Consider the following 22872-nt stretch of genomic DNA (forward strand, 5'->3'; position numbering starts at 1 on the left):
AGAAACTAAATAGCTTTTCTGTGTTAGTTGCCTTTTCATGTAAGCAAGATATGCTATGTTAAATTCCCAGATCCTCCAAGCCTTCCTCATACTCACCTGTTCTTTTAATTTGCATAGGGAAGAAAGTGTCTCTGTGGGCTTCTGAGGATTTCCACATCTCCTGCAAGTTAATTTTTCCCCCTCTTTTGAATAGGCCAGTATTATCAGGCATTAGGGTCACTGGCATCAGACCACACTGCTGTGAACTGAGGCATACTGGTTTCTCCCAGAAGCAAAACCAGACTTCTTTGGAGAGGCACTTAGCCCAAGAAGGGAGAGGATTTCCAAGAATTTTAATCGTACCCCTTATGTTTTCACCCAAACTAATGTGCTTTAGAGCTGTGCTAATTGACCTGATGTTCTCGTTTTAGATTTGTGGTGGTAACCCTCAGAGCTAATTTACACAACGTGCTTTGAACTGAACTTGGTAATGCAAATATAATGTCCTATTAGCAAACTATGAATGGTTCCTACTGGGATTTGTACAATGATTCTGAGCTCATTATTACTGTCATTCAATACTGTGGATGAGTAGAGGAAAAATAATTAAAAAACATCGTACTTTAAATCCCAAAAGGAATGTAAAATCAACAAAGTTGAAAACCCAGAAGTCTTAACTTGTGTTTAATATATACACTCTGTGGAAAGGGAGGGGGAAGCATGGGTACGTGTTAAACACTCAGCATAGCTGCCCAACCTAATTGGATGGAAAATTGATACCCAGTGAATCACGTATTTCCCCCAAATGATTCCACATTTCTCCGAATTTAAGACGGATAATGTTACATGGAAAATGGTGTAAGAAGTATTTTCTTCTAATCCTCCTTTAAATATAAGTCATCTTCCAAAAGTGTTGCTTGGGGATTTAGCTGTGTGACTCCCACTGATATCACTGGAAGTTTCACGGCTAAAATGCACAAGCAGCACTTTGAAAAATGCAATCCAACACTGGAAGCATTGCTGTGTGAGCATTTCTCATTCCTACAACTTGACCTGGTGTGAACAGCAAAACCTGTGGGACACCTTAAAGGTCAGAAAACCGCTGCACGCTCCTCAACTTTGCATAAACATATAGGCTGGTACAAGTCCACTTCTGTTAGATTGTGGGCATTTTGGCCCAACCTTTAAAATGCAGTTTGGAGCGGGGGGAAAGATGGGCAAACCACTCGAACGATTCAACTGACGTGTGAGTCAGCCAAGCAAAGAGGCAGCAGCTCGAATGCACAAATACTATCCAATCTGGTGCTCCGTAGCACTTGGCTCTACTCAGACTTGAACAGAGTGCCCCAGAAGGTGGGCTGTAATGTGGTCATCAGGTGCAAACCAGCTCAGACCAACAGAGTTCCCCTTGGGCTCAGTTCTTCCAGCAGCACTATCCAAGATGCTCTTCATTATGACTTTTTTTTTTTCCCCCTATTTGACTCCATCCATTTCCCTTTCTGGCACTACTCCAGTCCATTCCTGGGCAGACTGTCTCTCTTATACTGTTAACTGCCCAATAATTAGACCAGACACCTGAGCAGGAAACCCAAGTCATCGTCTCTATGTTTATGCTGTGGGACTGGTGGAAAATTTAATTCCCTAGACATCACAGTCCAAATTTGGTGCGGTCCAGCTGGTAGCTTGCAGACAGTCCCATCTGCCTGGTCACCTTTTCCGTGAAGGGAGTGCTAAGAAACAGGGACATGTTGTCTGAAGAGCTGATTAGTTTCTCCTGCGAGTGGCCAGAAGAAGTAAGAGTTATTGCTGCTCTTGTACCTTAGTGAGAAGAGAAGGTTGAGAGAGGAGGCATTAAATCCTAAGTCTGTAAGTTTTTGGAGCAGCCTCCTAGTACTGCTGGTGCTCTTGCTACAGGTTTTGGGATCTCCTGAAGATTTGGACCTTAACTTACCAGAGCTGGACTTCTAGCTCATGTCTTCAAAACTTACAAAACTAAAACTTTCCAGGTGCCACTCAAAAAATTATTTGTGTCATGAAGATTAGACCAGCTAAGCATGTGAATTCATACTTAAAGAACATTTGGTATTGGAAAATGTTAAATTAACTAGATGGTAGAAAGTAGTAAGACTATAGAAAGGGTCGACATCAGCCATTAGGAAGTTATTTCAACATCACCAGAATGACCAGTAAAGCATCCACAAACTACCAACTTGGGACTTCTTATGAGGTTGTGCTAAAAGTCTTCTTTTCTGGCAGTAACTTAAGCACTGCAAGTTTTGTACGGAGAGCAAAACCAGAAGTCAAATTCCCTGTGGTAATGAATGATTTACGGCTTAAGTGAAAGAGCAAATCTGACAAGAACTGAAAAAGAGGAATTTGAAAGGCAGAGGAGTGGAAAGAAAAAAGAGGAATGGAGGAGAAAATGAGACACAAACAATGTAGGCTTAGGAGAGAGGGAGGGAGACAGCTTGGGTAACATGGCAGACAAAATGTACAAAAAAGAAAATCATAGTCAGAAGTCAAGAGGAAGTGTCAGCTCCACTAGAAATGGTTATTTTCAGTGAGGGGAAAAAAAAAAGCGACTGCATTAAAGCATTGTGCTGCTTTGAAGAATGAATCCAGTCATCCTACTTACAATATAGCAGTGCTGAGACTCCACGCAAAGGGCAAGGTCTTTAATTCCCTTCTTTTGTGGACATTACTCAGAGGTCTTAGGGTTTAATGCAAATAAAAGATTTTTTTATTGGTGTTGAAACTGTCTGCTTCAATCTAGAAAGAGATTTTGAACTAGTAATAAGGCTGCTTTTTTCATCGCCTCTCCAGCCAAAGTATGAGTTAAGTCTTTTTTTGCCGAAAAAAGGTTACAGGGAGCTCAAATATTTTATAGTTTGTCCAGATAAGGGGAAGGTGCAGATTTATGTCTGGCGTTGCTGACAGAAGAGGGTATCAAGGAAAGAAAGATATGAAATACAGAGTAGCATAGGTAGAAAATTACATGGTAATCTGCAGCGTAGTAGGTTTTGTCTTCCACTGGAACATCAGTGGACTTCCTTGTTTGTTGTGCAGTTGAAAGTGGTGTGCACAACTCATAAAATGTACTTTATCATCTTATGGAAAATCTTATGCCTTCGTTGGGACGACCTTAACTTAGAGATTTTAAAGCTGTTGCTTTCAAGAGCTCCAGTGTAGTACAGTTTTGCACTAGAAAGTTAATAAGAAAGCTAACAAAGATTTTATAGTGTAAGCAATATTTTTAAGTCAGCCAATTAATGATCCTGTTTTGAAAGCTGTTCAGAAAAGCATCTGCCCACTCAACAGTGTGCACTTGTGTCTGAGACTCTGCCCTTTTGGGGGCTCAGGATTAGTATGAGCACTTAGTGCACAGACATTCTTGTAGCTACATCGGTTGTGCTCAGCTGCTGTAATTTTCCCAGTTACATTTTGTAAATCTCTGCTCTGGCTTTGTATGTTAGTCGCAGAGAGGTTTTTAAGGCATCACTGCATGTTCGTGGTCAAAAGCATCATGCTTACATCGATATGGCAAGTATAGCCAAATATTACTGATGGGTTTAATGAAACTCGTAAGTGGTTGTGTGCAGGTTGCGTAATGCCAGGAGGAGGAGGAGGCGGCAAAGATTATTAAGGAAAGTAGTATATTAAGGCTGTCTGCTTTACTCCTTGTGCCTGGAATGGGTACAGAACAGGCTCTGCTCAGCCTCTCTGCTGGGCAGCTTCACATTTTCTCTTGTTTAGAAGCCCTGTAATTGCATTGCAGAAAAGATGCCTGGTATAGCCAACAGCGGCCAAGTAGTTTACAAAGGGTTTCTGAAAACCACAGCGTATCAGACTGTGTGGGCCACTTTGCTTCTCTGTGTTGCTGCTCATTGTCAGCTATTTTTCAAAAAAGAAAGTGCAGCTTCTCTGTTGTTGGAAGACCTGTTCCAGACCCTTGGAGAGAACAGCAGTGCAAAAAAGCAAGTTACTGCTATTTGCAGTTATCGTTTGGAAGTGCTGGTACAGGAAGTCACTGCTTTATTTGATGTAATTTCAAGGTTGTTAAAAAATAGCTTGCAATGCTGAATATTTCTCTTTCTTGGTGCTATTGCAGTTTATATTACTTCTAACCTTCAGTATATACCTTAGAGCTCCACTTTGCTTTCTCTAAAATAATCAGAAGGACTGATGTCTTAACAGCCATTTGTTCTACTGGAGTGATGATAAGTGTTTGTCATTTTCCTTTGTCAGTGGTAACATTGGCCTTTTTTAACACTTTTTTTTTTCTTTTTTGTTCCTTTTCAAAGCTCTTATGCTTGTACTCAGCTCTCCCTTTCATCTCTTTTAGTAGGCAAATTCTATGGCAGCATTTGGGAGCAAATTCCCTTTTTTGTTTTGGGGGGGGGGGGGCGGGATGACAGGGGGACAGGACTGTGCTTCAGTGCTGTGTTTTTGTTCCATAAAGGAGTTTTGAGCACATACATCTTCTGTATTAAATCATTGTATTTGTGGAAGTACAAAATATATTTTATCCTCTGGCTGAGGGCTGTCTGTCTGTAGGTGCCTGGGTTCGTGCTTAATTCGTATAGCCTGACTAGCCAACATGTAGAGCTGGAGAAAAGATAATTAGTGATATTAAGACTAGCACGACATTTTGCAGAGTCCTTTTGGAAAAAAATTTCTGGAGGGGTTAGAGTGATTCAAAGAAATTTTTGACCATCTTTCCTTTGTGACCTTAAATTAAAAAGCCAAAGAGGGTTATTCATTTAATAAAAATTTTTGGTTGCAATTCAGGGACTAAAACATTAGGTGTAATACTGAATACTTGAAAGTTCAGTAGAACAGCCGCTGTGGGAGAACTTAAACCAGCTACTGTATATTTTAGAAGCCTTGATGTCGCTGAATGGCTACGATGTTACCCCGATGGTCGATGGATCATTCCTATTAGCCATAAGGTATCATGTTAAGGCAAAAGTTGAATCATGATTTCACAGACAAAAGCAGCTTGAACTGTTCCTCCTTTTCATAATATAGGCATTAGGTGTTGTCAGTTATTGTCATGGAGCTTAGCCCCTGCATAAAGCCTAATTGTTCTCTGCTGTTAGTCTTGGATAGCTATATAAATGGCTCATTCTGGGTCTTTTTGTTTTATCTAACAGTGTTAAAATAAATCTTCCAGGAAAAACTTGCGGCAATTTGAGTAACAAGTTTGAACTCTTTTGGTGCCTATGCACATGTCGAGTCTGGTTGCCTTGTTAGCTTGTGTAATGGTTTCCAGATGATCTCTTGTGCCTGCTGACAGTCCACAGAGGGCAAGCTGGACACATGGCTCTCCTTGATGTTCAGCCTCTGCTTTGCAAGGAGAAATGAGGAAAAAAAGAAAATGTTTGGTTTGGGGGGGGTCTGAACAGATGGTCAGCAGAGGATTGAAGTAATAGTTTGCGAACAGGCAGAGACCAAAACCAGGTAAGAGAAAACGTGAAAAAAATGTGAACAGATTGCTTGCTCTCCCTCTGCCTTCCCTATCATTCCTCCCCAATTGCTCAGTGAAGAATGGAAGGGAAATAGGGATGGAAAGTGAAAGGTAACTTTCCTCATGCCTTTTGGAAAGCATATGATACTGTCAGTGCTAAGGTACATTGATAAATTATTGTGCAATGTTCAAAGTAAACGGTGACTTGGGTGGCTGGGGAGAAGGTAGCAAAGCAGGAAGGTCCTATCTATGTGATGGGGTGGGAGAGTAAAACTCAGCTCCGGCCTTGCCTGTAGGAGAATTCAGGAGCCTTCGTTCCCATGAGGATGTTCCCAGTACGGATCTTCAGCATCCTTCCAGAAGTGGGGCTATGCTGTCACTCTGGAGCTAAAAATTGTGCACAATGCCACATCTTAGGTCTTTTTAAATAAAATAAAACAAAACAAAACCTGTCTATAATGAAGAAAACCTTTCTGGGGGAAGTTGTCTTGTGCCAGCAGTGTACAGCGGAGGGATAGTTGGGGTTTGAGTGCAGGTTTCCCTGCGGTGAGAATGTTGCCATCCAGTACCAAGTGCGTGAAGAAGCAGGAATCGTTTTCTCCAGGTCTGCAACCAGTTTAAAGCTCCATTTGGTGCACCCCGAACATTTGTAGCTTTTGAGCCATCTGGAAAAGTAACCAAACCTGCGAGGGGGGGGTCTGCGCCTGCAGAGGGGCTACGCGCAGGAGAGAACTTTAAGTTGGAAGGCCTGAAGGCTGCTCCCATACCTGTGGCTGGACAGGTGGGTGGTCTTGCACTGACCACTTTTTAACTCTCCCTGCACTTTATATAGACTCTTAAAAGTATCAAGGCAGGTCTGTTGTCCTGAAACTTCAGTGCTCTGGTCACTGCTGGCCCAGCATTTCACTCACGGCACCTTTAATTTAGAAGTGGTACGCTTGCTCTGATACTGCGTAATAAAACAACCCATAAAATTTCAGCTCATTTTTTTTAAAGGTGGATTATTTACTGAAAGTATTTAGAAAGTAATTTGCCACCTTTCCCCTGCTGTCTCCCACATGTAGCACGGGAGGAACCACTGTGTGTCGGGCTCGCCAGATTTTACAGAAATCGAAAACTTAGAAACCCTGTGGAAGTATGGTAATTCTCTTCAATTTAGACAATTTAATCATCACAGAATTCAGAGTCACCTGTCTCTTTGGATGAAAAGTCCCACATACAATGAAGAAGGTTCAGGAGGTAAATTCTGGGAATGTCTGTTTTTTCAAATGTGCCTTTTTATACAGGATGGGTCGTTGTTTCCTGCTCCCCCCCCCCCCCCCCCCCCGTTTTCTGCTCTGCAAACCTTTCATGCCATGCCCAGAGAGACAGAATTGTAAGTTGTTATAGGCAGAGCTGCTGGCACCTCCTGTCATTTCTCTTTATAAGATCCAGTTTTCTGGGGATTTTTTATTCCTTTGTCAAACTTCCGTTCATGCTGAGATTTTCTATACCTTATATCCACCCTGACATCTAACTTGAGGGCAGGACTGGCTTCTCTGTTAAAATCAGTGTTTTCTGTATGCTTTATATGTTTAGCTGTAATTTTTTACATCAGAAGCAAGGCATCACTTGACTCATCACAGGCTCAAATTCAGTGTTGCACCAAAGCCTATGAATTAAGCCAGCTGTAAATATGTTGAGGGCCTTGTAGCAGAGATAAGCAGATGGAGCATGTTCTTTGCCTGCTTCTGCTATGTGTAAAACACTCCCATATCTCCAAATAAGCTGATACATGGTCTTTCTGGGGTCTCCTAAAGAGAGGAAGCTGGTTGTCTTGGGTATTGCAGTGCCCACCCACTCCCAGAATGTCTAGGGGTTAGACTGTATGCTTCCTCCTGCTCTGGATGTACCCACGTGTTTGAGAGAAAGTTAACAGTAGACCTTCTGTATCCCAACCCAAAGGGAGCTTCCTGAGGAAGATGAATTGTGTGCTCTGTACTTTTCTTCTTTTCCTGTTACGGTGCAGCATGTGGGAGAATGCTATGCTGTCCTGTGTTGTGCCAATTTTGTATTTCTTCATTGCTCTTCATATATTTTTATTACTTCCCATATTTTACAGAGGTCGAGGGTATGAAGTGGCAGTATACTATAAGATTTTAAATGTAAGAGAGAGCAAAGTATTTTAAGACAGCGATGCTCAAGCTAGAACCTTTGTTTGTTTCTATATATCAGAAGAGTTGCCCTATGGTATGAGAGCAGCTGATCACCTAGTGCTGGAGATGCGACTGAAGCTGGTGGTGGGAAAACTTCATATGGACAAGATGCAACCTGCTACATCCCTCTGAGAGCTGTGAAAGCAGTGGAGTGGCATTTGACGATATAATCCCATCCCGCAAGAGTACAGGGATCTGATAAGATCAACATTACCAAATCACGCAGCAGTTGCTGCAGACTCTCTGCCGTGCAGAGGGATTGGGGCTGTCTAGCAGCCCTGCATAGTGCAGCCCTGCTGCATTCACACAACGGGGTCCCAGCAGAGCTGCTGTGCTTGAGCTACCCGCTGGTGGGAGGTCACCGCAAAGCACAGCTTCGCATTTGTGTGGCAGGACAGTATCCTGTTCTCTAGGCCAGCTCTTTTCAGAAGGAGGAAGAAACCTTGTGGTTGAGTTATGGAATAATCTCCAGTTAGGTAAACAGTATCTTCAAGTCCTTCAAGTAAGATTGGCTTATGTCTTTAAATGTGAGTCATTAATTTAATAGATGTTTGGTACCAATTTTTGTCTTTCCAGTTCACCTTTACGTAGTCTTCCTATTCATGGAATAGCCAATCCATTTAGACACCTCCTAAATTTTGGCTACCGCATCTCTGGTGGCAGTGATTTCCTCAGGCTAGTTTTGTGCTGTTCTGCAGTGATATTTAGAGGGTTAGCACATTTCTTAGAACAAACTACAATGCTGGAAGAAACAGGTAATAACTACATATGTTAGCGTTTACTTCATTACTAGAAGAGAGTCAGTGAACCAGCACAAAATTTGGTTGATTGACGTAGCCCAGAATGTTAGCTTTTTTAGAGTACTTGCACGTCTTTATCAAGGCACCTATTTTCCCCTCTAATCCTGGCCTTTTCTGTTTTTTCTACTTGAGTTCCCTGGGAATAATGCACTGGAGAGAGGCTGTTGTTCTTTATGCGGAGCTTGTTCTTTGGGATTTTCCCTTGTCTGTCTGCAAGATGCAAAATTTCTTACCGTTCTGTAATCCCAAATCTTGTTACTGGGGCTTGATAAATCATCTTGACATGTAGTTGAGCAGCTGAGATGTCTCTGAAGTTTGACTGGCTTTTCAAGTTAACCTTTAAATATATTAAAGCGATTCTTCCATTTTTCAGACCCCAACTGTACACGTTAATGCAGCACATCTTCCATGAAAGAAAAGACCCCATATTTTCAACTAATCATGTTCTGCTTTCACTTTTATTTTAGTGTTAATAATCATTTCTACATTTAAAATACAGAATAGTGACAGGACAAGCAACCTGTCAACCTTGTTCACACGTAATTCTGCCCTCAGAGTTTACCCGAGGTGGATCAGTGCATGTCCATGCAGTTATTTCTATTTTCATGTTGTTCTTAAGAGCCAAATCTCATCCTAGATCCTTAAGTTGGGCAAAAATCTCATTGAAGCCAGTAGGAGTTTTGCTCTGTCTGACTAACAGAGTATTTGAGAAGGAACATAATGCTTGTGGATCAGAGAGGCTAATTGTGTGGGCTTCAGGTTTGTCGTACAGGCAGGTAATGTCTGGCAGTTCTTCATGCTGGGTCTAGGTCTGCTAGCAGCCATTGCAGCTGTTCCAACCTTTATTTTTGTGTAAAAATGTGTGTCACTATTCGCACCCACTCTCCACCCACCCACCCCCACCCCATGCCCCAAAAAAGAAAACAGAAAAAGAAATAATGCCTTTTAGAATGGAGGGCACAAAAACTTGACTTTGCATCTCTGGGAGTCAAGGTGTGGATCACTTGTCTGGTAGAGAACTACAGACCTGTAGGTTAGCACTTAAAAACTGCTGTGATATTGCCTACCAATTTTTTGAAGCACCTATTTTAGTTTTAAAGACTTACTCTTCTGAGATGCTAAGCATCCACATCCGGAGCTCCCATATGGACATTGGGTCCAAAGTGTCTCCAGTCAAGATACTCAGTTTTAGAAAGTTTTTTGAAATATTGATCATAGAATCCAAATCGTATGTGGTCATCTTTGTAAGCTCAATTTATGAGGACCAAGACTGAAGGACAAAAATGATGATAGACCTTCACGTGCAGGCTCAAATCATATTTGTGATAAAAATAGCATTACCCAGTGGGGCTGCTTTCAGATGAGAAGCAACATGTGAAGTTATTTTAAAAGAACACTATAGAGGTTAATTATTGGGAGATACTTATGCAGCTTCTAAAATGGTAGATCTATGCTCTGTAACAGCTAAAAGGCCACCACAGGAGCTCACCGCTGCCCTTCAGCTCTGTCTGCCCAGGACTGATTCCAGGAGTGGACTTTGCCTCCTGCTGTAAGGAGGAAGAAAAATATATGATAAAATAAGAGAAAGAAATGCTGAATCACTTTTCTTCAATTAAAGCTACACAAGAAAAGTCTATTTTTAGTCTAAGCAAATACTGGTGTCTGATTTTCTGTATTTATACTACTTTATTTTAATAACTCCCCTCACGGCCAGTATGAGCTAAGCATGTAAATCCCCAGAGAACTGATGAAAAAAGCAATCCCATTCACTTAAACATAAAAATAAACCATTTGGCATGTTTACGCAGAAAAGCATCTCATAAATTATTATTACTCTTTTTTTCCTCTGTCACCTAGTACTTTCCTAGCTCGATTGAAGGCACGCACAGCTTCCTGTTTGCATTTTTTTACTTTGAAGTGACGGTGAATAGATTCATTAAACTAGAACAAAAAAATCTGCTCATTTGTTGCTTATCTTCTGTTTCGAATGGATGATCTAAAGGGCTGAAAGTACTGCTGTATTTGTTGCAGTGCTGCTTGCAGTTTTTTGTGAGTAACCTTCATCGGATTTTCAAGCAGTGTTTTCCTTCCAGCAAAATCTCCAGGTCACAGTTCTTCCAGTTACATGCAGAAGGTGGCAAGGAGACAAAAGCTAGTCTGGGGAGCTTTCTCTTTCAGCAGCGAAGTTTGCATTTCTTTTAACGTAGTTAAAACATTTGGCAGGAGAGAGTAGGGTTTAGTGATGTGAGGTGATTTCCAAATGAGTGTTAGCTTTTTACTGACCTACTTTTGACTAGTGGTGTATTCTTGTCCATTACTTTTTGTCATTGAATAATGCTGATATATTAAGCTGTGTGCTTCAAGGGCATTGTAAAATTGCATGTAGGGGCAGGACTGAACTGTGAAAGTGCGAATTACTCTATCAGATCATACCCAATTAAAAAGTGACAGGCACAGCAGGAGAAATTGAAAGCAAGGTTTATCTTTCATGTAACATAAGAAGTCACTATATCGGTTAGAAACAAAGTGAGTGTGAAACAGATTCTCCACCTCGTCTCATCCCTCTGCAAAAATTAATGATATCTGCTGACTTCATTATCTGAAAGAACAAGCCCTTGAGTTGTAACAGCTCATGTTGAAGGATATTACGACAATGGCCAGAGAAGGGGAAGTACGGCAGCCATACACCTTTAAGCTACCTGCTATCAAAGCGTCTGCTGAACCTCAGGTCAGTGCATTAGGGATTGATGGATAGGGAGTTTGGAAAAAGTGGTGGTAGTTTATATAAAGCTGTAGTGTCTCATTAAAGGAAGACTTGCAGTCTTGCAGGCTCTCTGCAGTTCCACAGGAAACGTTAGGAATAAAAGTATGGTAAAGAAACCGGGAACAACTTCTAAGCCCTGTAGTTGTTATAAAACTGCTACATGCTAATGAATCGTGTTTAGTCTCCAGCGCCATTGCAAAAATCCTTATGTAACCTTTTGCATAACATTCACCCGCGCTGTCCTAACATTGAGATGGGTCTGTGAATGTATAAACGAATGCAGCTGTGTATTTACAGTATAATCTTCCAGAATCCTGCTTGTTCAAGATGCTGTGTTGCAGAACCTGTTCTGACAATGAACCTGGATTAAAGATGCCATGAGCAAAATTGTGGTGCTTTCTAGAGTATTAGGATTGTGGTGGGTTGCTTTTTTGTTGTTGTTTGGGGTGTTTTTTTGTGTGCGCGCTGTTTTGGTTTTCTGGTGGTTTTTTTGGGGGGGGGGGTTTTCTTGGTTTTTTTTCCCCTGATAAACTCTCTTGTAAAATAAACAAAAAAAAAAACCACCCCAAAAAGCAAATGTGTACTGTGTTTGCTATTGGGATGCAGACTGCTTCAGTGACATGTGACTGCTGTGTGACCAGGTGAACACCACCTTCTGCAGGCAGTCGATGTTGCGTTGACCCTGATGCTTGCTGCTAATGGTATTAGCTGGGAGGTTTCAGTTACTGAACTCCTGTGTGTGTGTGTGTGTGTGTGTGTGTGTGTGTGTGTGTGTGTGTGTGTGTGTGTGTGTAACACAGCTTTAGCACAGCCGATTGCCTAACGCCCAGTTTCCACATTAGGCTTTAGTGTGTGACGTTCTACTTCATAAAGAAAAAAAAACAAAACAAAAAAAAAAAAGGGGAAAGTAACAAATATGTGAAGCACTTGATATGTATAAGCTGTGGTTGGAGGCATTGTATTGTAGGGAAGATTAGGGGGAGGTGGATGGGTAAATTCAGCGGGTACCTGATCCACGAAGCAAGCTTTGCCCATAAAAATAGTGATGCTTTGTAGAACACATCTTCATATAAAACATATTTAATTGATGTACAGAGAATTAAGAGTTTTTAAAGTGACCAACTGATTTACAGTCCTACTAGATTTGGAGTTGACAAGCAGCTGTTAGGGGAAAAAAGGTTATCATAATGTGAAAATTATTATACTCTAAAAGCCTCCATTTTCCTGGAGAGGATCTACCATTTTTCACCATTTGTACCCACGATGGAGTTCTAAGTGTCTTCCAAAAGAATGGCTTTGATATTGTGTGTTATGGTGAGTAAGTAGCATATTGGAGTTCCTTCTGAGTGAAGAAGTTATAGGGACTGATATGCAGGCAATATCTAGGTCCCGAGTTTAAAAACAAACAAACAGAAAAGCCCCCAAACTCTCTCCCCCTCCAAAAACCCAAATCTAACAATCTGCAGCAGTAATTTTTTCCATTCTGTAGTGGTTTGGTTCTATCAGAAGTTGTTTGACACAAGATTCATAACATTTTACAGGGCTCTTGTGCATGGAATGATGAATTAGTTAGGCTTGCTTGCCTCTCCTGAAGGTAAAGGAGAGGCCCTACCTGTGTGTGTGGGTTTTTTTGTTGTTGTTGTGTAGGGTTTTTTTTGTTTGTGGGAGTTTTTTGTTTGTTTTGGTGTTCTTCTTTTTGGGTTTTTTGGGTTGGTTCTTTTTTTTGTTAAGAGGAAACTTCTACAAAGCGTGCCTTTGTCAGTCTCACCTTTTTCTGGCACGACCAAGAGGTTAATTCATTAATTACGGGAGATATTACAGATAGAGTAGACCTTCAAGAAGAGAAGGGAGAAGACACCCACGCTGTAATTTCAATGTGGAAAAGATTAATGGAATTCTCATTTCTAACTGATATATGTAAAATTTGTGGGTAAGAAATGAGTTGGTTTAAAAAAGACACACAAAACTCTATGGTTATACCGTTACCTAACTTTGACTTTTATTTTGCAGAGACCAGTGTAAAAGAAAATGCTGAAAAGTACATGGAGATGCTGGAGGACAAACTACATAGGTAAGGATGGTGTCATGGAAGCCTTTGAAAGCTTAAAAATGCTTGTTAATGCACCATTGACATGCATAAAAGCGTTAGGGAATGTTTTGGAACTCCCATTAGAATAATACCAAAAATAGTATAAAGTTGGGATCCCCATAAGTGTTATTGTTAAGGCCTCTGTTCAGCAGCTTTGTCGCCGGCCTGCCAATGGATGCAGGTAAAAGACAGAATCGCTGTGTTCTGGAGCGTGCAGGAGTGCTCTGGGGCAGTGGTGGCATGGCCAGAGGAAAGGGAGCATGTGTGCCGCTGGTGTGCATTGCTCCAGCTCTGCCTGCAGGTGCCCTGACCACCACTGTGAGCTCTCAAACACCCAGAAGCCCTGAAGTATTGGCAACGTGACAGCTGGTTGAGAACCCCCCTCTCTGTTCCTATGCAAAACTCAACTCTGAGCAGAGCTAAGGGATCCCTTACCAGAACTCTGGGCATCTTTAATAAGTAATGACTCTCTATATAATGGTTTTGAAAGAATGCCGTTTGGGGGGATTGTGGAAAGCAAATAGAAACCAAGACAACAATGGAGATATTTTAAGAACTGAATCCAAATGCAGAAGTTACTTATTTTTATGCCCTTTTTGTAAGAAAACCCCAAACGCTAGCATTTCTATTTCAATCCCTTGCTGTGTGAAGGGGGCTCTAGATCATGCCTCAAGTTTTAGGCTGCTTCGTGAAATATGGTTAGCAAATGTTGCAGTGCTGTTGTAATGGAATCTTTTATGATAGTGGACTTTGCTTTGCACACGTATATTTATACTGGAAAAAGCTTTCACAGGCAGTAATTGGAGTTTATGTGCTAAGAAAATGCTAACCCACCAAATGAGCACCCCTTCCATTTCTATTACTGAACATGTATAATTAAACATGTTGTCCTAATTATTTTTTGTATTATTGTTATAGAGAGGGTTCTAGATCTTTAGGTTTACCCACTCATACTTTTGAATATAGAGATATTTATCCTGTGTAACTCTTAAATTTAAAATGAATTCAGAGCTGAGTGAAAAATGATGGAAACAGACCTTGAAGATCAAGCTGCGTGTCTGCGTCCTGCCTAATCTCCCCCTTCAATAGCATTTATACTCAGTATACTCCAATCCATAAGTGTATGACAAGTCTTAAGAAGTTTCTGTGGGTTGTCTGTTTGAAAACCATACTTCTTATTAAAAAATATAGGGTATAACAACATGTATTGATGCTTCTAGGCTGTATGGATTTAACTGACATATCAGGTTCCCAGGAAGAAGTAAATTTCCCTTTAACTGTTAAATACTTGGAGAATCTTTATAGACTTATTTTCTCCTTCCAAGAATTTATCAGATAGAATTTGCAGTTGTGGTTTGTTATAAAGATTTTTTTATGCCTTTTTGTATAATTCTTGGGTTGTCTACCTGGACTTTTCTGAATCGGTATCTCAAATTGCAACATGTTTTTATGTGACTTGATAGGTGTTGTTAATGAGCTCTCAGCATGTTTTTCTTCCCTTTTCCTGCTATTTGTGAGAGAAATCTCCATGCTGAAGCGCTGGTATTCATCCTGCTTCTGTGAGGAGTATCATTTCAGGGGAGGGATTAAAAGTTAAACCGTCTTTTTGTTACTGCTTTATATTTTGGAAGCATTTTTTTAAATGAGCAGTAGTTGACTATTTCCCCTTAGTAGATTTAAGAGTCGTTGAATGTTGTAATATAATTTGTTGCTTTTGTATGCAAGGGTTGCCTTTCTCAGTACCACAAAGACCTGGGCCTCTTTCAGCCTAGGTTCTCCATTGTAGCCAGGCTACAGGCTTCAAAGTTTTGCTGTTGAGGTAAGTGTTCTTCCCAGCCGATGCTGACGACACAAACACGTGAAGTCCAAGTATATCGCTGCAGCTGTACTGGTGCATTTAACACACACTTCAGAGCTTGCCATCAGCTCTGCTGTGTCTAACAGACACTTGTAGTGCTGCCAAGCTTCTAAAGTTTCCCTTCCTACCCTTAAGAATTAAAACAAACCCACCATAAACCCCAACAACAACAAACCCCCCTAAAACTCACTGAATAAACCCAACAAAAAACTACCCCGAAACCCCACCGCGGTGCTGGCCAAGCCCCAGATGGCGAAGGTTCAGTCTTGAACCAGTGACAGTTTTGCAATATGTACAAATGGTATTATTCTAAAAATAGTTTATACCAAGTAACTAAGGGCTACAAATTTCTTTTAATATTGGTGGGAAGAGAAAATGTCTAATGTTTTTACCAGAAAGAAGTCTCTAAAATACTAAATCTTTAAAATGTTTTATATTTATGCTAATAAAGTGATTATAGATACTTGTTTTTTAAAGGTTCTTTAGACCTTAAGTAATTAACTACACCTGCTTGAGCTTGAGCAATTAAAGAGAGTAATTAAAAATGTAAGCCCAAGAGGCTTCTCCCCCCCCCAACCCTTAGAGGAGTAACTTGAGAGACAGTTTCTCTTTTTTTTGTCTTCATAGAGATGCTCAGATTGCACCTTTATATGATTCATAACCTAAAGAAAGACTCTCTAAGGAAAGTTTAAAGAATAAGTTTTAAGTTTATATTGTAGACAGAGGTAGAATTTGCATCTGGCTCATGGATGCGCGCTTTTGGATGCCTTCAAATCCAATAGAGGATCAAGTCTCTGCAGCATGAATTCAAATAAGCTTCTAAAGTTTTTCTCCAGATGAAATGTATCATTTTGCTAGGTAATGTTTCAAACAGAAACAGCCTAGATTCAAACCCCTTCAGTTTAAGGTATAGCTTCAAAATAAGGTAGAACTATTAAAAATGTAATTCTTGATCACTTTTGTAACAGAAGAAAATTAATGAAGAAAACTCAGACCAAAACAGCATTAATGCAGATTGAGGTTAAAAAAGTATCAATTTATCAATTAATTTTTTTTCTTTCCCCTCTCCTTTTCTGTCTTGTTTATTTTCATAAGAAAAGTTTGGAATATATTCCTCTGTGGTTGGTGAGTTTTGTTTTGTGGGTGGGGGTTGGTTGGTTGGTTTGGCTTTCTTGTTTTGTTTTGTTCTTCTTTTGGGAGGAGGGAACCTACTTCATTCACTGGAGTGGCTTTTTTGTGGGGTTTTGGTGGGGCTTGGTTTGTTTTGTTTTTAAACAAATGCAGTATTTTTGACTGCAGCCTACAAAATACATCTGTTCTCAAGTAGCTTAATAGAATGTTAATCTGTTTTATAAAGAACAGTACTCTTAATAGTATTGCACCTACAGGAAAAAAAGGGAAAATAGGCACTGACAAAGTGTTGATCTCTTCTCCCAGGTCACTAATGACAGGACGAGAGGAAATGGCCTCAAGCTGCATCAGGGGAGGTTTAGGTTGGATATTAGGAAAAATGTCTTCACTGAAAGGGTGGTCAGGCATTGGCCCAGGCTGCCCAGAGAGGTGGGGGAGTCGCCATCCCTGGGGGTATTTGAAAGATGTTTGGATGTGGTGCTTAGGGGCATGGTTCAGGAGGCTTGAGGGTGTTGTGTCGACGGTTGGACTCGATGATCCCAGAGGTCTTTTCCAACCTTAATAGTTCTATGATTCTGTGATTCTAAGTATACAGATTACTTGACATCATTTTTTCCTTTTAAAATACAGCTTGTATTCTGAGCAGTTGTTGAGGACAGTATTCTTTGAGAAAAGAATAAATAAATAGCATGTTTAATAATCCTGCAGGCTGTCTCTTTTCCGGTCACCAATATAATTCAAGCCACTGCTAGAGCTTATGCAGTAAATCACTAGCTGCTCCTCTGAGAGTGTAACTAACGTTGCCATCGCTTCCATGGTAGACCTTGGAAGTCACTTACCTTCTGCTAGTAAACAGATGTGTAAAAGTGGTAGGATAATGAAACTGTGTTCAGTGAAGACATCTGCCTGTATGAATATCTGAAGTGTAAGACGTTTCGTTTAGATAACTTCAGCTTGTCACTTGAGGGGTTGTACGAGAGACGTTTACTATAGTTGTCCAGACATTTAGCTCACTGAAAGTCATCTGAGCATCTTCTTGTGGGACCCTTGTTCTTCCACAGAAAGTGTATTTCTCCATCTCACTCCTTTCCGCTCCACGTGAAGGCTTTGCTGGGGCTGTATGTCACTAGCATGACTAAAGCGGGCTTCAGCAACACAACTCTTTCCAGAACCACCAAGTTCTGCCATAAGTGAGCTTAAGTCATGTTAGTGGTTGGGGGTCGTGCACTGAGCCCAGGAAAGAGTGCTACAAAGCCATAAGAGCAGAAGATTTGGGTTGGGGTTTTGTGCTTAAATGCTGTCTCCTAAATCAATACTTAAACAAAAATGGCCAGATTTTGCAAAATATGTGGGGTACCAATAAACACCTTTGAAATCAGTGGAGATGGAGAGAGAGCGCCAAGTTACATTTGTTTAGGTACTTACATGTTGGAGTCCAAGACTAGACTTGGGGTTTGTAAATATTCACTTGTTTTTGAAGATACAAAAAAAATCACCTGCCTTTTAAATGGGTAAGAAAACTTTGGTATGTATTTCTGCATGAAAAGCCATCATCTTCTGAGTTATTTGCTAGGTCTTACATATCTCAATGGAAGTCATGCGATGTGAGCAATTGTGTGTCTGTCACCTTTTACACGTGCCCTGTATCTCACTAAATCTCTTTCCTAGCTTCAGTCCCTTCCATCGCAGAGGGGTTTGTGAGAATGCATGTGCATGAAAAGATTGATCTGTGCGAGAACTGTATTTGATAGCTGGAGAAACAAATGTGTGGAACAAGGTAAAATTAAAAAAATAAAATTATCTTTCAGACCGTTGCCCTTGTAGCAGCTAGTAAATGTTCCACAGCAAATACAGTTGCCTAATAAAGTGCTGGGCAAAACCAGGAATTCAGTTACATCACTGAAACATGCAGCAAAAGGCTTTAAGCTTAGTCTTGCCTTTGGAGACAGTGCTGTGCTATTTTTGCAGTAGTAGAGGGAAATAAGCCATTTTATTAAAAAGAAAAAAAAATATTTTTTAATACTCCTTTTTTTACTTTTTCTTTTTTTATATTTCTTTATACCAAAGAAAAATAAGATTAAATTAATGGTGCAAATCAGCTTCATGAGATTTAGGGTGAAATAACAATGCTTTTATTTTTCAAGCATCCATCTGCTAGTTACCCATAGAAACATATTTGGAATATATTGCCCTTGTGAAACTTATTAGAAACTGATAATCTGTGAAAGTTTGCGCTCTTAAACAGATGGAGTAAATGTGGCGGAATTGTTCTAAGACAGTGTTGTCTGAAGATTTCTTTTTTGTATGGTATGAAAGATTTCACATTTGCCGTAAGAACCGGGGGTTTGGGCATACCAAATATTTCCTGAGTGGCATTACATGTTCACATGAAAGTTACGCTTGAACCGTAGCCTCAGCAATTAATGATAGACGTGACATGCAATGAAGGAGCATCTCACACGTGAAAATACATCTTGAGGGGGTAGGAGGCAGAGAGCAAATAAAACGTCAAGAGAAACCAAAGATCTTGGGACCATCGTTGATCCCGCACGCACTCAGAATGTAAGAGTCACCGCAGACTGAGCCCTGAGGCAGAGGAAACCCAGAAGGAGTTGCCTTCGGCGCTAATTAAACAATTAGGCATTTAAATGTTTCTCAAAAGTGTCGTGATTTTCTGCAGTGAGGCAAGGTCCCTGAGTCCAGCTGGAGCTTTGTGGTCTCCTGCACCCACTGAGAGCCCTCTGCCACTCTGTTGAAGAGCAGCCTGTGGTATCCAAGCCTACAAGTACAGGCTTGCAAATATTGAGCGTTTTAATGACAAAGCCCCTCCTGTGGCCATCTACAGACCCTTACCTTCTGTAAGGGTAAGGTTTCAGCTTGGGTTGTTAGCCCCCTGTATGTCACTCTGTAAAAAGCCTGGTGTTTGCCAGAGGAGAACGGCTGTGCTAAGGCTGCTTAGTAAGGCTTTCCAAAAGCTTTCCCCTCTTGTATGTGCCGCAGCGTAGGCATGCTTGGGAGTGCCAGATGGCCTGCGGTAATCTTGTGTAACCTGTGACCCGCCTCAGCCGCGCTGAGGGCTGTTTCAGCTGCTGGTAGTATCTTCGGAGTGCACAGATAGGACTGAAATGCCACCTTTGCCTGCCTCCCCGCAAGACTGTGTGTTTTCTACTGCGCTTCCAAGAGAGCCCGCAGCCCCGTCCCTTCCTTGGATAATGGTGTGATCTTATTTTGCTTACCAACAGTTCTGCTGCAGCGGTGTTAAATGCAGGTTAGACAAAATACTAGATCCTTCTAGTGACTCATTTAGTTCCTTTCTTCTTCCCAGCTGCTCTAAGTCACACACAGCTGTGAGAACATTAGCTCCGAAATTGGGAGCAGGAGCACTTTATATGCGGTGATGCATTCCTTTATATCTCATGGCCCACATGGTGATGGCTTCCAAATCCCTTATCATAACTGCCTCAGGCTGGAAACAATTTTTTTTGTACCAGCTGATGTAAAGATGACATTTCTTGAGCTGAGGGGATTTAATGTGATTGTACTGTTCTCCGGGCCTCAAAAGATTATGCTGTGACTTCCATTCATCACAAAACCAGGGCTTTTTAGTTGCTTTTTCTAATTCCCAGATAGACATCATGAAATTATTTTGGGGGAATAATATTGTTCAATAATAACTGGTGAATTACACAAAGGTGTTTTATTGAGCTATTTTCTGTGTTATTCTGCAAGAATGGGAAAAAAATAAATACGCCTGCTAGTAAGATGTAATATTGCAATGTCTGTGCTTTGCCGTTGTTCAATGATACAGCACCTGGTAACTTTGCAAATGTATGCAAAACCGTTCTTCTTTAATTGACTTTTTTTCGCTATTTGTCTTGGTTCATTTTCTGTTCAACAATGTTTGTTTTCACAGTAACGGTGGCTTTTTTTTCAACCCATGGATGCGCAGTGCAGGAAATGTAGTGGAATCTTACCCCGATGTAAGGTGTGCTCATCTGCGCGGTTCCTTGTTCTCTAAAGCGTGAAGGGGATTGTGTGTGTTTAGGACAATTTGTATTTACTGAAGAAGCAGAAATCAAGCCCAAGGTGTGTTTTACCTGATCTCATACATCTGTGATTTTTTTATTTTTTTTTTAAGGGTTTCAGTCAAGTGTCACTCGACTAGTTCAGAATAAATGTGGCTGCAACCTGGTTGCTGAGGCTGCTAGTGCATGTGTGCGTTCTGCTTCGGAAATTTGCGGCTTTCTCATGCCGGCAGTGTTTTTAATGCATTTGGATTTGTAGTCTTCACCAAGCTCCGTTCCTTCAATCGAGACCTCCAACGTCCTGAGAATTCCATGCCATAAGGACTAGTTAGGATTAACTGTCACCACGTGACATTCCAGTTTACTTGAAAATTAACAGTCTTAAAACAGTTATTCGCGACCCTTATTATTAATCCTGTTAGTTTACTTACCACGTGTCTCGAGTCTCCTTTATAACGTACTAAGTTTCGGAAACGTTTCTGGGAGCAGAGTTGAGCACGAATGCTCTCAACAGCACGGCACGCTGAAGGGACAGTGTTTCATGCTGCTGGTGGTCTTAAAGCTTGTCTAAGACGGTCTTAGAGTGCATCAAAAGGACCGAGTGTCCTTGTGGATGCATAGCTCTCTTTCCCATCTGGTTACAGCTTCTCTAATGTTCCTGTCTATGGGATATATTTTTTTAATATAACATTTATTATATAGGGGTAGTTTCCCAAAATGTGTTGTTTGCCTGTGACTTCAAGCTATCCTTATCTCCCTAAAAAGGTGCCTTTGTATGTCAGTGAAATCACTTGTGTTGGCTGCCTGTGCAACAAAGGGCTGCAGGGCTAGGCCTAGTGTGACTATCTTAAATCCTCAAAATTGGGGACATGGTTAGAAGTTGATGCCACTGAAAGTGGATATGGTAAATAACTTACCAGATTCACAAAACTGAAAGAAATTTTTGCGCACTTCTGTAACATCTGGCGGCATTCTGCCTCAGCTGTGGTTTGTTTGCTGTTCTTTAGAGTAAATCAGTCTCTTTTGAACACAGGGTGTGTACTTTTACCATACTGATGGGTTCCTAAGAAGCTTTCAACCACCACCGCCAACAAAAACTTGTCTGGGTTCAGTACTGTTGAAGAAGCATTGCAGTGTCACCAGACCCACATGGGGATGATCCAAGACTTGACTTTGGAGAATCAGTTCTCCTTGTGAACAATACATTTGCTTTGTTGCAGGTATCTTGTTCTTCAGTCTGCATGAGAGACACTGTCATGAAAACAGGATTATTGTTTCTTAAAGGCTCATGTTCTCCTGATACTCTTTTCCAGCCTGAAAACAGCAACTTCTGTCACAGCACTTACTTTGCTGTGGAAAGGTTATGATATCATGAATCGAATGATTATCGCTTCAGCTGTGGAACTGGTAACAGGAACATAGGAACCTGTGAACGAAAATAGCATTTTAAATGGATTTCTACTGGGGAGGGAAAAATTGGCAAAACCAGCATATGTATGCAGAGTTGCCCCTACTCAATATTCAGAAATAGTATTGAAGCTTTTTTACTATCCCACTGATCTTTTGGTTTGGTACTATTGTAGTGACGGAAAGTTCATTTGCCCAAAATATTCATGAATAAAAGGGGCCGTGAATAATGAAAAGTGAACTGCTAAGTGTGCTAGTTCATAAATTTAAGGTGATTTTTTTGGTGGCCGTGCTGGCCCAGCCTTATTTGGGAGATACATCCTGGATTTTTAATAGTTTTGGAAAATTAATTTTCACAATGGTGGATCAAGTTAATGAAGATGAAAATTTAAGTACCCTTTTTTACTCTATTTCTTTTTTTTTATCGGCTTCAAATGTTTGGGTGCTTTCTTGTTTGCTGTTCTTCTTTACTTGCTCTATCTTGAAGTTAGCGTTCTTAGAGGGGGGCTTTCTGCTTCTCATCCTGGTCTTTCCTTTATTGTGGCTTCTCCATCTCCCTTCCTTCCACTTGTCTCATTTCCACTTTGTAAATTTTATTCTTACCTTCTTTCTTTTGTTTCCAACTTGATTCTTTAGCACACCTATTTTTGTGTGTTTCCTCTCTGTATATCGTGGCAGGGGCAAAATTGGATAGTAGAAATACAAGAAAGCACTTGATTCAAAGAAAAACTATTCTCATCTTTAAAACGCAGCTGATTACTTTTCAAGATATCTTAGACTGCATGACCACAGTGCAGGCTCTCATTCAATGTTCTTATTGTCTTCTCGATCACTTGCAATATATTTGAAAACGTTTGCAATGTCCTGACAGTCTCTTGGAAACCCTTGGTAAATTTAAATTTAAATAATCTCATGAGAAACTTGACGGTATTGCTTCATGGAAATGGGTTAGCATAGATTAACTAGGTCTGGAGGAGAGGGGAGAATCTTTGCAGTTTCTTTTGTTTCTGGATGTGGAAAGTGTAGGTAATGCCCATGGGGTCGGAAACTGAAATAATCAGATTAATTATCAGAATAAGCAGATTAGAGTTTGTAATGATGTCTCTGCAGCATAATGCACATTTTATCTCCAGAGTGATCTGGTCCCATGTACCAGT

General features: G+C 40.7%; 1 protein-coding gene across 5 annotated transcripts in view; it reads left to right on the forward strand.

Moving 5' to 3' along the window:
* Positions 1-22872, forward strand: part of DISC1 (DISC1 scaffold protein) — a 214112-nt gene that overhangs the window by 148332 nt on the left and 42908 nt on the right. For all 5 annotated transcript variants that reach the window (XR_010371946.1, XM_064445697.1, XM_064445698.1 and 2 more), the window contains exon 11: positions 13216-13276. Coding sequence is in view for 4 of the 5 variants with exons in the window: in XM_064445697.1 (XP_064301767.1) it covers positions 13216-13276 (61 nt within the window). In the remaining variant the exon portion in view is untranslated. The remainder of the gene's footprint in view (positions 1-13215; positions 13277-22872) is intronic.

The sequence above is a fragment of the Phalacrocorax carbo genome, chromosome 3 (genome assembly GCF_963921805.1).
Source record: "Phalacrocorax carbo chromosome 3, bPhaCar2.1, whole genome shotgun sequence".
NCBI lineage: Eukaryota > Metazoa > Chordata > Aves > Suliformes > Phalacrocoracidae > Phalacrocorax > Phalacrocorax carbo.